At 40.5% G+C, this 16664-nt stretch overlaps 1 protein-coding gene across 6 annotated transcripts in view; it reads left to right on the top strand.

Moving 5' to 3' along the window:
- Window positions 1-16664, top strand: part of myo9aa (myosin IXAa) — a 97538-nt gene that overhangs the window by 57661 nt on the left and 23213 nt on the right. For 2 of the 6 annotated variants that reach the window (XM_086293121.1, XM_086293112.1), the window contains exons 7-17: window positions 1240-1337; window positions 1611-1737; window positions 2242-2331; window positions 5188-5304; window positions 5423-5557; window positions 9787-9908; window positions 11366-11507; window positions 11700-11898; window positions 12962-13081; window positions 13823-13867; window positions 15038-15113. In XM_086293121.1, the coding sequence (XP_086149247.1) occupies window positions 1240-1337; window positions 1611-1737; window positions 2242-2331; window positions 5188-5304; window positions 5423-5557; window positions 9787-9908; window positions 11366-11507; window positions 11700-11898; window positions 12962-13081; window positions 13823-13867; window positions 15038-15113 (1271 nt within the window). The remainder of the gene's footprint in view (window positions 1-1239; window positions 1338-1610; window positions 1738-2241; window positions 2332-5187; window positions 5305-5422; window positions 5558-9786; window positions 9909-11365; window positions 11508-11699; window positions 11899-12961; window positions 13082-13822; window positions 13868-15037; window positions 15114-16664) is intronic. The other 4 variants (XM_086293088.1, XM_086293130.1, XM_086293097.1 and 1 more) reach the window with 3 other exon arrangements.

The following is a 16664-nucleotide window of genomic DNA, read 5'->3' on the forward strand; positions in this document are numbered from 1 at the left end:
GCAGTTCATTAATCCGGTAATATTGCAAAATATTACAAAATTCAATGCAAGTTGTTGTATAATGCTGATAATATAGGTTTGTGGTTCTTAACACTACTGAGGAGAAATGCTATAAATATACCCAGACTGCACTGTGAGTAGACAAGCGGTGATCCGTATTTTGACTGACATCTTTTATGACATCTGGAATCTTTAGACACCTTTTTACTACACTGACTGCTTTCATTGAAAAGAACTTCAAGTTTGAACAAGCAACGTTCACATAATGTAGGTTTTGCTGACGTGGAAATGTAACACCAGAGCTTTTAATGGGTCAGTGTAAATTTCTGCTGTAAAGGAAGAGAGAAGGAAGCGAGGAGGCGGCACACTGGTGCAAGCATGAGTCTCAGTGTTTGGAGTGTTTGTGTTTCTGAGGCACAGTTTGTGATAATTATTGCAGCCATAGTGGAATGGGCCTATAAAGGAAAGAGCAGAGCTCACTTTATGGTGGGTGTATGTAGTTCAGTGAAGTACTGTGTACTTATGTAGAAACATCAAAGCATATGTTTCTAGGAACGCTCTTGTAAACAACCAATCTAGATCCAGAATGATCTAAAAGTATACTCCTGCTAGTATTCATATAGCTGCTAAATAGAATATTTCTTGTATTTAATATATTTTTCAATCACGTCATGACTTTAGTCTTGTTATGACAGTCAAAACATTGCACTATAGTCACTATATTTACTCTGCTAGTTTAGGTGATTGTCCATTCTCAAGAACAGGCTCATCCATAAACTGCTCTTCCTGTCGGCTTCACTGCTTGCCAAATTTTTTGTGGATTGGTTTAAAGTGGAGTGCCAAAGCAGATTTTCCACTACATGAGCAGAACCTGCACACGCCACTGTTCACTAGACACTCTGCACATTAGGCTCAAGTTTTGCAGATTTCTTTGACCCCAAGCTTCTTAATGATAGCTTATTTCAGTAATTTGTCTGCTTTAGGCAATATTTCTGTTTTTTGTTTTAAATTTATTTTAAGTACAATGTAAATTTAAAAAAAAAACAAAAAACTTTTTTAAAGTGTATTTGCTAGACAGTCTGTAAACCTTGAAAACATTAAGGCACCGCATATGTCAGCAGTCCTTCTAAACCTCAGAGTAGCTTGTCATTAGCCCTTTTGGCTTCCCCGGTCACTGTGTTGTAACAGCCTCCGCAGGCCTGATAACATCTAAAAACGTTTTTATTTTTTTTTCTGCAGGACTGCTTCAATGTAGAAGGAGAGGACCTGAAGCATGACTTTGAGAGGCTTCAGCTGGCCATGGAGATGGTGGGCTTTCTTCCTGCCACACGCAAGCAGTGAGTGACAGACACAGAAACCATTATTTACCTATGGTATCGCCTATTTATACAGTCCAGTTCAGCAGTGTTTCATCTAACTGCACTCGCCCCTACTTTTGTTTTATACTATAAATGATAGCTTTGCAGGCCACCACAGCTCCCACCATCACTACCAGTACTGTAAAGTAATTTTTCAGTCCAACTTTTACTAATAAAATCAATGGATTCCGCTGATTGAGATGATATACTTCCACTGCAGTGTCCCATGAATGGTCTCTAACTGTTGTTTAGGATCTTCTCTCTGCTGTCGGCCATCCTTCACCTGGGTAACATCCGCTACAAGAAGAAACCTTACAGGGACGACCAGATAGACATTGTTAACCCAGAGGTGCTACCTGTTGTGTCAGAACTGCTGCAGGTAGATGGCAATGCTAAATATATTTCTACATATTATATGTCTAGATTGTGAAAGGCGGATGATTTTAAACTGCTAAATACACTTCCTATTTGTTCAAGCCAGGATAAAGACACACACACAAGCGTGTATTCATATCTTTGTGGGGACATCTCATTGACATAATGCTTTCCCTATCTGCTTACCCTAATCCTAACCATCAAAATTGAATGCCTAAACCTAACCATAACCTAATTGTAACCATGACACTAAAACCACATTTTGAGTCTGAAAAATGCCTTCAAACTTGTGAGGACTGGGATTTTGGGTCCCATAAGGGTTGTTGGTCCCCACAAGTATAGTAAACTTCCAATTTCTGGTCCCCACAAAGATATTAATACACATACAGACACACACAAAAGCACATTTTCGGTTACTTTAAACGTAATCAGGTGTGAAGGGCAGCTTGAAAAGGGTTTCAGCTTTCTTTTGAATGAGTGAACACTTGTGTCTCACCATCATCTCTAGGTAAAAGAAGAGATGCTGTTTGAAGCCCTGACAACGCGGAAGACGGTTACTGTGGGAGAGAAGCTGATCGTTCCCTACAAGCTGGCTGAGGTGAGACTGGAGCTGCTTTGCGGCTTCTCAAACAGTAAATAAATAAAGCTGCAAATCAAAATGTACGACAAAATCTTAATAAGTCATCCACAATAACATCTACCTACTCTGAGCAGAAGGAATGCAGATGTTTCTGCCAACTTGAAGCCCGTTCGGTTGTTGCACATCAGATTTCTGCCTGTTCCTTTGTCTTCGTGACATGGGCTCTTTTGAACATGTCCAGATGCGTGAGCTGTCTTGCTTTAGGTAGGTGGGCTAATGCTGATGGCAAATGAAGGCCCGAATCGTGCAGTGGGCAGCCGCGTTGCATTCCAGAGTTGATTGCGGCCACAATTCTTGTGATTCCACCACCGCATTTCAGCGGGTCTGCGCCTTACTAAAAATATGCACAGTCTATTTTTAACGGAAGCCACGTCAAATAGTAGAGAGCAGGAAGTCTGAGACAGGAACAGAGTGGAACTTTTGGTCATTTTTCAAGCGATCGTAGAGATCAGTTGCTGCATGTCTGAAATTCTCTTTGTGTGAAGCACAGAACGAAAGTAAACACAGGCTCATGATTGATGTGTTGTGAATTAGTAGGCAATTAATATTTACAGTGTGTTTTGATTGGCTTTTTCTGGCATTCGTACCAATGTAGTTAGTATGATGCCAGATTTGAAGGCGCATAGGTATAAGTAGTTTTTGGAGTGTTTTCACATCCGGCCCGAACACAATGGCACTGCAGTTGTGGCTCTTCAGTGTGACCTGGCTGTGTTTACAGAAAAGCACGCACAAGTACCGGATCTCCTCCTGCTCACTCTTGATTCTCCGCAGCTTCTTCGTTTAGTGGCGTCAAGTGAGGGCTCTGAGTCACAGCAGTGCGCACTTACACAAACCCACATGCACAAAGTCCTTCAGTCTGTTTAGAGGGAAGGGAAAGACTTTCAAGTCCCTCTAGAGTTTTCATGGGACCTCCTCTCTCTGAAAACAAACACATCATGGTCTGCAGATGCGAGCCATCTGAAAGAGACGAGGGAGCAACACGAATACAGGGTGTAAAGAGCCCCCGATACATTTTATTTATTTTTTGTTACATATGCTGTAATGCACAGACTTTAAAAATGATCACGATGCCTTCAGTATTTCATACTTTGCTGATGTCAGATCTTGCACACACAGGCTGTGACTTGAGTTAAATTTTTTGTTTTGTTTTTTACGGCACAGATTTTCTGCAGCAGTCTCAGCAGTATTTTACCACAGACTCTCCAAAATGACGGTGCTGTGCTGTGTTGTGCTGTACATTCCCACCAAAACAGCAACAACCTCATAATGGCCCGCTGGATATTTAGGAGTCATTTTATATGAACAAACAGTGATTGTTGTGGTAGCACACTGGGTGGTCTTTGAGTAAATATTGCTCTAACAGTCTCAACAGTCCCATTGCCTGTTAACTGAAGTCAGACAGTTGAAAACCTCAAAGAAGTCTGAGTGTTTCTGTACTGAGTTTTCTCCATTTGGTCAGACTTATGAGACAAGTGAATGTTTTAAACCCTGCTTCCTCTAAATGATGAAAAGCTTCTGGGTTATTAGACTATGGTACGTACAAGGATCCCAATAGGCTCTCCTGACACATCGAAGACATATTTTGTCTGAGGATGTTAAAAATATCCTGCTTAACTGTTTAGAAACCTGTGATTCTTGCGTTGGGGTAGCCACTCAGTGGGTTGTTTTCTGCCGCTCTTCTTTGCTGCAGTGAGGTCAAGTCTTTCCAGCAGATACAGGAATTAAAAAGTTTTTCTTCATAATTTGACAAGGAAGCTTTTGCACAAAAAATCCTGTCTTTTATGAAAGAAGACACAAAATAGATCACTCTGTCAGTCAATCCAAGCTTTTAAATCCCCAGTATTGTGATTGGAACTGTGACATAAAAATATTACTAGTTTTTCATCCAAATATTTCATGCTTGTTGCCTGAATATCATGTTGATATTGCCAGCAGTGAGGTCAAAAATGTATGGAGTCCATGCTTGGCTTATAACAGCTGATATTTCTGTTGGGCCTTGATTTTAAAGCTGAACTTCTGCACGTCCATCTATCACAAGTTGACAGATCAGAGTGCAACTGATGAGTGTAATCCTCTCTAATGACATTTATAATGACTCAGCGACGCCCTGCTGTTGCACAGCGCAGTCTACCAACATGTTTTGGTTGAGATGTCAGACTTGTTTGGATAGGAGCACTGTCTCTTCTCTCCTTGGTATCTGCTTTTTCCATCTTAGGATATCCAGTTTTATATTTTCCATCAAAAATTCAGAATAAAAGTGTGTGTGATAGGACTGCAGGAATGTGATTTACGCTCAGGTCAAAGTATAAGTGGTTGATTTTTAAAGTAGAACCACATACAACCACATCTCCACATGCTGATTCACAGTTCATACAGGGCCATTTTACATTTTGACCATTACAAATCAGCTTTATTTTCTGTATTTAAAGACCTTCTTTCATTTTATTCTCCTGGGCCTGTACAATAAGTGCAGTGTTAAGAGGGGAGGCATTCAAGGCCAAACTCTAATGTGTAAAACAGATGTGTGGCACACTGAGTTTGGGGGGAAATACTGAGGAATACTGTAATTGCTGTGAAGACAGAACAGGCAAAACTGCATGAGAACAAATATGAAACGTGGTCTTCAACAACTTGGATCAAATGAGTACAGTTAATGCAAATTACCAGTAAAAACCGCCTCTTCTTCACTTTTAATAAAACTTGACTGTCATCTCTTTTTAAGGAGTGCATGCACATAGAAACTGGTGCTCCTGCTTTCCACTTCTTAATGGTGTTGACTGAGAGATTACAGTGATAGTGTATGTTTGCCTTTAGGCTGGTACAGTGAGAGACTCCATGGCCAAGTCTCTGTACAGTGCTCTGTTTGACTGGATTGTCTTCAGGATCAACCACGCTCTGCTCAACATCAAAGACCTGATGGAAACCACCAAGGTAAGATGACAGAGAATATTAAAAGCGCATGAGTGTAGTCGTTCTTCAAAACAATGACTCTTATTACAGATTTGGTTTTTATTTTTCATTCATTTGTTTCTGTTGGTGTCTTCTTCAGATCTTGTCCATTGGAGTCCTTGACATATTCGGTTTCGAAGACTACGAGAACAACAGCTTTGAACAGTTCTGCATCAACTTTGCCAACGAACGTCTCCAGCATTACTTTAATCAGCACATCTTCAAACTTGAACAGGTGAGTCTTTTGTTAAACCGAAGCAGGACACGCATCTTTCCCTATCCTTAAACTTTTAAGCTGCTGTGTACGTTTTGTTCTATCTGTCCAACTAAGTTCTGATTGTGGCCATTTACAAGGAAGTGCACATACACCACAAGACGTTCTTCAACACTTAGTCCAACAGGGCTAAGAAAGATGAACGTCACCCCAACCTGTGACCACCACAAGTGAGGATGTATGTTTTCTTAAGCGAGCTGATTAACTTCAAAGGCCTTTTTAAAGTTGAGATCTGTAAGGTTTACCTGTAAGTTAAATAGTGTGTTTAGATTGAGATTGACAGGATCAGCTGCCTGCCCTGACATGTTTTGAGAGGCTGGGGCTGCTCGAAAACCATGAAATACACCACATGAAGGTCTTTGTATCTAGTCATTACTGTTTTGCGCAAAGGCAGTTATTCACAAACCACCTCTGTGTCATAATTGTTTTAGCAGTCATCCTCTAAAAAAATGTGTAAAGGGGGGCTTCAAACACTTTGGATGTTAGGTTAGATTAAATGGTTGTTTTTTTGCTGATGGCTTATTCGGTGACCCAAAAGCAAATGTTCGAAAGATTTTTAAAGGATCAACATGTCGCCAAGTGTGCGTGATTTCACGTAGCCTGCTTGCAACATTACTCCCAGCATCAGCTTTGAGAGCCCCATGAGAGGAGGCTGAATATTTCAGTAATAATTCCGGGGTCAGCCTCTTTGGTGTGTTTGAGAAGTTCATATTTTTTTAGGCATGCTTAACATCACTGTCTTATAATATGTGACTTCTTTTTAATAAGACTCTGAGACAGCGTTCAGTGTTTGTTATTTCTCATAATCCCACAGTGCTTCCTGTGCTACTGGTTACTGCATGAACCCTCAAATCTCAAGGAAAATCAGTTGCCTTTAATTCCAGCCTGAGAGCCTCAACCTCGGTGTTTGTGTTTCATTCTGGAAAAGTAGTATTTTGTGGTTAAATAGCTTATGTAGGGTTTTTTTGGTTTTTTTTGGTGTTGCTTGGATATTTCTCTGGCTGTCCTTCTGGATTTCCTTTATTGTTTTGATGCCATCCGTTCCCCCTTTCTTCCATTTCCTAAAGAAATGTAAGAACTGGAACAATTTAATATCTTATTTGGGTTTGAACATGTTTGGGGGAGGGGGGAATGAAAAAAAAAAAAAAAAAAAAATGGATGGATGGATGTAGCCTGTGCATGGATTGGCACATTACAGCCATTGCTCAGCTTTACTCTACCTTCCAACACCTGGTATACCAGATTATATCTGTGGCAATGACTGTATTATAATAATAATAATGGATTGGATTTATATAGCGCTTTTCAAGGTACCCAAAGTGCTTTACAATGCCACTATTCATTCACTCTCGCATTCATACACTGGTGGAGGCAACCTACGGTTGCAGCCACAGCTGCCCTGGGGCAGACTGACAGAAGCGAGGCTGCCATATCGCGCCATCGGCCCCTCTGGCCAACACCAGTAGGCAGTAGGGTAAAGTGTCTTGCCCAAGGACACAACGACCGGCGACCTTCCGGTTACAGATGCATGTCCCAACCCCCCCGAGCCACGGTTGCCCGTGTATATTTTGGCAGAAACATAGCATATAAAATGCCAGCCCTGACGCACCACTTCACAATATATTGACCCTTATACCACCTATGTGCTCTTTAACAGGTTTGTGAAATTATTGTGTGTAAAAGTGAACAAAACATAGGCAGTCTGAAAATCCCATAACATGATTCAGCCGGGATGGCAGGGTGACCAAGAGCAGGCATACTTCAACCAGAGGAAGTATGCCCGCAAGTCTGCTGTAACTGGTGTTTCACCCCCTCAGCTACAGTTCCAGTGTAAATTTCCATGCATCTGTCAACCACTGAGTCACTCTGTTGGAGCTTGTTGCACCTTTGTGAAATCACTTCGTCATCTAGTCACTCACTAACAATCAGTCGCTAACTGTACTTGTAGTTGAAATATTTATTCATGGCAACTGTGAAGGCAAATACATGGAATAACCAGCAGGACTTTACCCACAAAGGAGAAAATGTGAATTTGACATGATGTGAACTGTTTAACATTATTACATTGGATATTATAAAACGGGCAGCAGACTTTGTTCTTTTAGACTAAATGATGAAAGTGGTGTTGAACACTTTAGAGGATTCCTGTGGCCTAACCACACATTCTTTTGTGTTCCCCCGTTATTGAGAAAATACCAGTCTGTCATCCCCAATATACTGGTCATAGTATGTCCTAAATATCCCTCTTTTTAGAACTCTGTCAGTGGATATTTCTTTCATTTGTTTTCACGTTTTGTTCCATTCAAAGAAAACACATCTGTCAAGAAAATACTTGGTTGGTTTTTGTTTGGTGTTTTGTGTGTGTGTGTGTGTGTGTGTGTGTGTGTGTGTGTGTGTGTGTGTCTATTCGTAAAGATGAAAGTTGTACAAAAAATTAAAAAAAAATTGTTGGTGGATGACTGGATATGTAAAGCGCTTTGGGGTCCTTAGGGACTAGTAAAGCGCTATATAAATACAGGCCATTTACCATATTTACCATTTGTTGTTGAGTTAATATAAAGAAAGACTAACTGTATAACAGCCTGACAGTTCTCAGTAGAAACACGACAAAGAAGCTGATTCTGCATCTTCTGGATACATTTTATGGGTTTTTACTGATACAGACAAAATAAAAGTGAATCATAGTTTTTATGGGAAGATGACTTAAAGGTACGTGGGTAGTGGGAGTTACGTTATTCCAGACAATATGACAAAGTTAGAAATAGCACCCCCATAAACCAAAACTCAGCAATTACCAAAGAGTTGAGTCAACTCACCTCTGTTTATTTAAGAGCCGAGTATGTGGCAATATACGGGATTACGCAGACACACACTTTGTCACCTGAGTGTGTGCAGTCTTAAGAGATTAGAGTAAAGTCCTGGCTTTAGTATTGTACTCAACAAAAGCAGCTGTTATAAGAGATAAATGGAATTTGTCACATTATTTGGTTGGGAAAAGTTCTGACTGACCGAGTGGGCCAAATCTGGCACACAGCCCAGGTGATGAGTGAAAACTGTCACAGGCACAAATGCACATCAGATAAAATGTTCACTCTCAGAGGCCCCAATGCATTATACTAGAGCTCACACTGGCGTCTCATGACGAGGGACGGATTCGATGTGAACAATCTTGTTGGATTCTGGAAAAAATGACGAGCATGCTCCCAGTCACCTGACACGCCGCCTTTGGGGTCGAAAGCTGTGGAATCTTCGACTGACAGTATGGAGGGCACATAGTGCAGGTGGTCAGAAAGGGGCTTCCAGGCAGTAAAAGTAGCTGTTAGGACATGCCTGAGAAGATGACCTTGAATGTGAGATCGGTCAAATTTTAATCTGCTGTGGTTTCTGCTGTCAGAAACTCCTCATTAGACGTTGTCTGTGTCTATTAATCATATGACATTTTTCTGTGCGTATGACCAGAAGCAATAACCGTACAGCCGTTTGCTCAGTTGAATTGCAGCATAAAACAACACTTCGCCTTTAAGGTTTACTTTGTTCCGAGTAAGTTTGGCTTCCTTCTTGAAATATTCTTCCTGTGAACTAACAGTAAACAGCAGTAATTAGTTGCATATTTTTCCTCCAGACTTTAGGCTAACAAGAGATTACACAAGAGAAAGAGATTTTGTTATTAAACCTCTGCTGGATTAAGGTCTTTATTGGTTAAATCTTTCCCAGGAACACAGGAAAATAACATGTATAAGGAAGTAATACTGATAAATACTCCGAATGATTCTTTCATTATTAAACCAGCAGGCCAGGCGACCATGCATACAAACTATAGCCACTCTGACTGTAAGATTTAAAACTATCTAATCAGCCTTGGACTGGTTCTCTGCTTTTGATTGTATGTTGTTAATGATTTTTATTCATTTATTTTTTATGAGCGTTTGTGATGCTGTCTGTAGTGTCACATGCAGTGCAAACCCACTATAACAAAGCGTCTGTGCTTCTCAACAGCTTCAGTGCATTAAAGGACAACACCATATATTTTTTATGTTATACCCAAACGCTTTAGTATTTCAATACAGCAAGCTGGTGACATTTATTGCCTTAAAGAAGACGTTCATCAGATTCCAGTCCTGTGAAGTAAATTTTTCTTGAAGGTGTCGCTAAAGCTGAGCTCTCTGTTTGTACATGATGTGACCCTGCAGGAGGAATACAGGGCAGAGGGCATCAGCTGGCGAAACATAGACTACATCGACAACACAGGCTGCATCAACCTGATCAGCAAGAAGCCCACAGCGCTGTTCCACCTACTGGATGAAGAGTGCAAGTGAGTATTTATGTCTCCCTACCAGTTTGACTGGTTTACTTCTTTAGAAATTCAGTTTAGCTTTGCTGTAGTAAACTACCTGATAATTCAGCAGGTGCTGAGTACAGGTGACGAGTTCAAATTGGCAGGTGTTATTCTGCAACTGAAAAATCGCTGGTTTCATTACAGCTTGGGATCTTCGTGGTGTTTGATACCCTCCTCCCCCTGCCTTCTCATGTTGATCTTTGTTTTGTCCTTGAAATACTAAAATCAGCAAGGCACTGAACCTAAAGTGTTTCCGCACTGTTGCAGAGTTCCAGCTGCAGAGCTTCTACAGCTGGACAGTGTCCTCTGCACAGGTTTTATATTAGCATGAAATAAAACAGGTGTGAAAAATGCACAATCCCTTCTCGGCCTCCTCGAGCTTGTAGTTTTGGTATTGTGGCGAAACACAGAACTATCGACACAGACAGAGGAACTAGTTTTGTGTAGGGAAATTACTATATGACACACAAACAGCAACCTAGAGATGGACAGAAATAAATTGGAGTACCTAACAGACTCTTGTTTGTCTGAAGGACCACTCACAGCACATGCTAACATCACTGCATCTCTCCTGTCCTTATGAGTGGACAATTTTTCTTTTATGCTCAATTGGAAAACATTGTGCAAGATTCTGAGTGTGATTCCTACTACACTTTATAAGAACATTGACACATTTCAGACAAATACACTTAAATTTTGTCAGATTTCTCTAAATTGTTAAGCAAGATGGAGTTGTCCAGAATCTATACCTGCTAAACCTCAATAAAATATGGTGTTTTCGGGTACATGGCGTTACTGCAACTATTTTACAAGTAATATTTCCTTCTTTAACTCCCTTTATTCTCCATTTGGACATTAAATCAAATTCCTCCTGTTAGGCAAAGCTGGAAGGCAGTGACTCTTTAGCTGCTCTGTTTTCATAGCTCAGGTTTCACCCTGTTCCAAAACCCCTGGTGTCTCATTCTTCCCCTTGCTCCTCTTCCTGTAAGCTGTTGATTTTCTGCAAAATTGCTGGCTCTTGATACTGACGCACTGTAGAGATATATGAACTGAAGTCGGCCTAAAAGGATAATCTTCAACCTGTGGCAAGAGAGGTTAAAATGTCAAAAGTGGTTACAGATCAGATGATATTGGCTTCCCACGTTTCCACCGCTATGCTCTGCTATAATATAATACAGTTGTAGCAACTACACACAGAGTGGTGAAAAAAAATAATATCTTGAATTCATCATGTTCTGTGTGGATAGCATCAGAAATCTGTTGGACATTTTCTGTGTGATTCGTGTTACAGCATTAAGACATAGTTGGCGTCTTGAATCAACTTCATCAAGAGCGTGATTCTCAAGTTTCCTTTCTTGAGGTGTTTTGATATTAAAAAGAAATGTAAAACCCGTTTTACTTCAAAGCATATGTTTCTTTGTTTCCTTTCCCAGTTTCCCTCAAGCCACCAACCAGACTTTGTTGGATAAGTTCAAGCGACAGCATGAAGGAAACAGCTACATCGAGTTCCCTGCTGTCATGGAGCCTGCCTTTATTATCCGACACTATGCTGGCAAGGTCAAGTACGGAGTCAAGGTCAGTGCCATCTTCGCTCTCTTAAGAATCTAAGTCTGTCCAGCCAGTATTTTTTTTCTTTTTTCTTTACATGTGTGACCTTCACAACAGGAATGTAAGTGCTAAGGCAGGAGCTGTAGCACTAAGCTACATAATACTTCTGAACAGTGTTGTGTTTATATATTTATCTCTCTCTCACACGCATGCACGCAGGATTTCAGGGAGAAGAACACCGACCACATGCGCCCGGACATCGTAGCTTTGCTAAAGAGCAGCAAGAACGCCTTCATCTGCGGGCTTATCGGCATCGATCCGTCAGCAACTTTCCGCTGGGCAGTGCTCCGCGCATACTTCAGGGCCCTGGTGGCTTTCAGGCAGGCTGGAAAGAGACACACGCACAAGAAACACACTGGTAAGAACCCACACCAATGCATTAATGGTTGACATACCCTATAGTTAGCTCACTAACCTCTAGCAGTGAGGGAAAGTATGCTCTGTGAAGGGAAGAGATGTTCCAGACTGAGAGGTAAACCTTAGCAAAGCACAAGAAAGCTTATAAAACATAATGTCATCAGAAAAATCTATGCACCTGTCTTACAGTGTCAGGGCACCTGCTCATGCTTCATTTGTACTTTAGGAAATGCTCCATAGCTCACAGTTTAGATAAAAGTTGCCATTACATACTGTACTATACGCCAACCTGCTGTGCGTCTTGGTTCATTATGTTTATCTCAGCCAGGTTTTGGATTCACTATGCAGTCACTGTTCTGTAGTCTATGTGTGCAAAGTGCTGGTAGTTTTGCAGTGTAATGACAGTAGCTCTTGCTCTGTCTCTCTCTCTCTCAGCTTTGGCTTTCTGTGAATGCCTTCTTAGATTTTGCTCTAGCTGTACTTCAGATGCAGTAGATGTTGCAAACAGATGTTCTTTCAGTCCTGCCGGCGTATGAATCGGACTTTTGCTCTGCATCCTCTCCATCCTTCCTTCACATGAAGCGTAGATGTTGTAATGTGGACTAGATTTTTCTTTTAGAAGTTAGATATCTTTCACTTGTCTTTAGATATCTTTTAGAAATCTTTTCAGCTAAACTAAAGATATTGTGTCACCCAAAGGAATCTTGAACATGTCTTCTAAACCATCTCTATACAGACGCAGTTTTGTTCTTAAATTTATAAATTTGAATGCTACTGCTATCTTATAATAGAATATGTTCACTGGATAAACCACTAGAAGACGATGTATAGAAATGCCTTTGGGGGGCAAACACCTATATAAAGACAGGTCTCTCTACTGCTGCCGCCAACGTCAGTTTTGAATGTCAATCATCTTCTCTTGCACAGGTATCTCTCCAGTAGATGACTGAATTTCTTGATCTCATCTTCTTCGCTGTCTAATCTGTCATTTCTCTCTCTCTCTTTTTCTTGTGTATTTTTCTGTCTTCTCTCTTTTTTTTTTCCTCTTGTTTTGCTTCTCCAAGGGCATGATGAAGCTGCTCCCTGTGCAGTATTGAAAAGTACGGATAGTTTTAGCTTTCTGCATCACCCTGTGCATCAGAGAAGCTTAGAGATCCTGCAGAGATGCAAAGAGGAGAAGTACAGTAAGGCTGCCAATACAATAACTCCTCCTACTTTCATCTGATACCATGACTAGGGGAAACTATAGGGAGAGGACCGACCAACGTTTACTACTTTTCTAGGCCAAGTAAAGCCAAACGATACCAATAAGAATATACAAACATAAAGAGGCACCATTCCTGGGTTGTGATTTGATTTAGGATGCTTACTTTAGGACTAGATGCTTGTTGGTCTCTACTCTCTTTGTCTCCCCTTTTTTCGCTTTAATGCACCTGCATGTGTTTGTTCCTGTCTTGCATGCTCTTCACTTGTATTCTTACACTGTGCTAGTAAAAGGCATGCAAAGAACTGCATTTTAATCTTGCTCTGTCAGCGAACTTTGGTGATGGAAGCAACACCTCCAGGTTTCCACCACTTTTTTTTTTTTAGCAATAGCACATTGCTCCACTGTCATATACAATTTTGTCTGTTGGGTACTGGATATAGTTGCTTGTCCACCAAACGATTGTCTAAAATCAGCTGTTTTCCACTGTCACTAACCCCACATCAGCTGGTGATGGTGATCAAAGACCAAGGGGTGTGTCTGGCATAGCTGGGGACACAGATGTGTACATTCATATCACTAACTGGCTCAGAGGCATCTTTACATTTGGTGCTGGACATACAGCCGACCTCACACACTTTTCACAAGGGTCACTTTTCTTCTACAAACATTTCATGACACTCAAATGTCTTTTTTGTTGTTGTCTTGTGCCACCCTGCAGCTCCAGATGAGAGTGAAAATGTACAAAGTGATGAAAGTGAAAACGGTACATTGTCGAAGAGTGCTTTATGAGTAGGCTAACACACCTTAGAGTTGTAGGATTTCAGCACTGTGATTGATTGGCTGTAGGTTCAAAACAAATCTTGGAATATGATATACGTTAGTACAAATTTATCACTACCAAAGCCCACCATTGCACTGTAGTGATGTAACAAAGCAGCTGTAGCTTGTATATAAAATATAGATGTAGCCTCTGGGTCTGAACAGTGAAGCCAATGTAGAAACGCTGTCAGTGTAGCATTGAACTAAATGTTTAATCCTTGGGATGTCTTAATATAAGAAAAACATGTGCTACAGTAAAAACCCGTTTATTCCTTATGACAAATGTGTAAAATTACAGAATAAGTTCTGGTAGCTCATTATCCACACAGGGCTGCATTTATTAAAAAACTGTGTTTTGATTAATTCACAGATGAATTCTTTTTAGCAGCATAGAACCACTATTAAACAAGAAATGTTTATGGTAGATGGTAGTGAAAAAACAAGAAATCTTCTGTGATTTGATTGTTTATCTATTATTTAACTACTTTGGTGTAGTAGGAATGGCAGTGGGGGAGGTCTTTAATTCAGACTCTATACCCTCCTTATCTAAGCCTTCCAGTGGGCCAGATTAGTCTTTGCCAGGCCGAATCTGGCCACCGGGCCTTATGTTTGAGTCCTCTGTTTTTGGACAGCAATTTGATTGGCTTTTTTTTTTTTTTTTTTCCCCCAGTCAAATCTATCACTCACTTTCAAAACACAAAGATGTCAGGAGACAAAATGTTCAGTTCAAGACTTTTCTAACCATGACACGACATCAGTGGCTACATCTATCCTTTATATAAAGTATGGAAAAGTAATCCGAATCAAGTAATCAAGTATTTTAAATTGCCAATCATGGTATTAAACAAACCTACAGGCCAGACTAAACTAAATAATGCTTCAGTATCATCTCACATCATTCAGCACTAACAACCTTGCTATTAACCGCACAAATCTGTGTTAAATGTTACTTCAGCTGCAGTATTTCCAATTTTAAAAAAGGCACATAACAGTCACTGCAGTAACACTTGAGTGTCACACGGTGTCAGAAGTGTGTTTTTTCTCTAGAATGGTTTTGTGTGTAGTGTTTGTGCGTGTTCTTTCACATGATGCCAACATGTTTATTCGTGATCAGGTGTGACTAGAAAGAGTCCACGTACGCCACTCTCAGACCTGCAGGGAACCAACACCATCAATGAAAAATCACCACGGTAAGTGGCCATGTTGTAAAATGTTGTCAGCAGAGTAGTGTGTTGACTCTGGTGGTATTATATCCCAAAGTGCCTCTAACGCATCCATCAGTGAATGTGTCTGTGTGATAGTCGTCTTTCCCCCAAAATATTAATAGAAATTACTTGAATGCTGTTATTGTGGCATTTTGTGGCCACAATGAGCAAAACATTGATATTGTGACAGTCCTAATTGTGTGTCCTACATGCAGTGGTAAGGATATTTGCCTCCCAGCATTGAGAGAGACATTGGATGCCTTTAAATAAATGGACGCACGTGCTTGTGACCCTGAGCGTTGGTCTCGTACCCCTCACTGACACTTTCTGTAATTAGCTGTGGACTGTGAGATTTGCAGCAGCACAGAGGGATTCATGCAAGTCAGCTTTTGTTACACAGGAGATCATTATGGAGCTGGTAACCCCCCCACCATCATCATCCTGCCTCCTCTTCCTCCTCCACGCTCCCCTCATCCTCCACATGCTAGGAGAACACTAAACCCCTTGCAGCTGCTTCCTCGGTGATGTAAAGTTGGAGCTATGCATCAGAGAGAAGTGCCTGGGGAGTAATAAATGTTCGGACCCTGCAGGGTGCATATCAGCTGGACAGAGCAGTGTTTTATGAGACTCTCTGAGACACTATGGAGATAAACAGTCACTACAGAAGCCATACTGTACTATCACCATTTGCAGAGATAGATGATCAACTGAGGAGAAAATCTCCCTTATATGGTGAACCAGATCCATACAGAAGATTTATGCTTTACTTTGTTTCGTGACGCAAAAAAATATTTTCTGATTTTGGCCATGTAGGGATGGAGTGCAAAGATTTTGATTGATACTTACACACTGGAGGTTTGTGGTTTTTCTACAGAAATTTATCATCTTGTAATGTAATGCTGACTGGTTGTACAAATCATCTGCATTTCTCCCCTTGGACTGTGCAGACATAACCTTGTGTTGATGATGGTGGAGGAGCATCCTTTGGGTCTCATCAGTGACCTCCACAGTAAGAAATGTGGTGGAAAGAATGCCCCTGTTTTTTTTTTTGTTTTTTTTCCCCCCGTCTTCTTCTTCTTTTTTTTTTTCTTTTTTTTTTGGTACTTCCGGATTCAAATTTTCATCTTGATGTCCAGTACAGTTCAGAATTAACACATGGATTTTTGAGCAAAAAAATTAAGTCATCTGTTTTGTGCATCATCACTATTTTTAAATCAGAATGAACTACACTGGTCGAGTAAGTTCTAACAATTTGACTCAATTTAGGTTACACCCATGTGATGCTTTAATCTAAACATGCATGCTACTGCAGACTATCAGTTTATATTAGCATGCTAATATCTGCTTATTAATATACAAATTAAAGATACTGATGAGGCTGTATGAGAACGTCTTTAGCTTTACATAACATACCAGATTGTGCTAATGAGATAAAGTTGTTGGATGAGTAACAAGTCAAAGGTTTTCATCCTGTTTAGACCCTGAAAAAACATAATTTCTCTTGCAATCCATCCAATTCGTGCAGAGATAATTCAT

This window comes from Aulonocara sp. 'chitande type north' Nkhata Bay, linkage group LG1 (assembly GCF_057382095.1).
Source record: "Aulonocara sp. 'chitande type north' Nkhata Bay isolate Kocher_YH1m ecotype deep benthic linkage group LG1, A_spYH_male_GT1.1, whole genome shotgun sequence".
NCBI classification, from domain to species: Eukaryota; Metazoa; Chordata; class Actinopteri; order Cichliformes; family Cichlidae; genus Aulonocara; species Aulonocara sp. 'chitande type north' Nkhata Bay.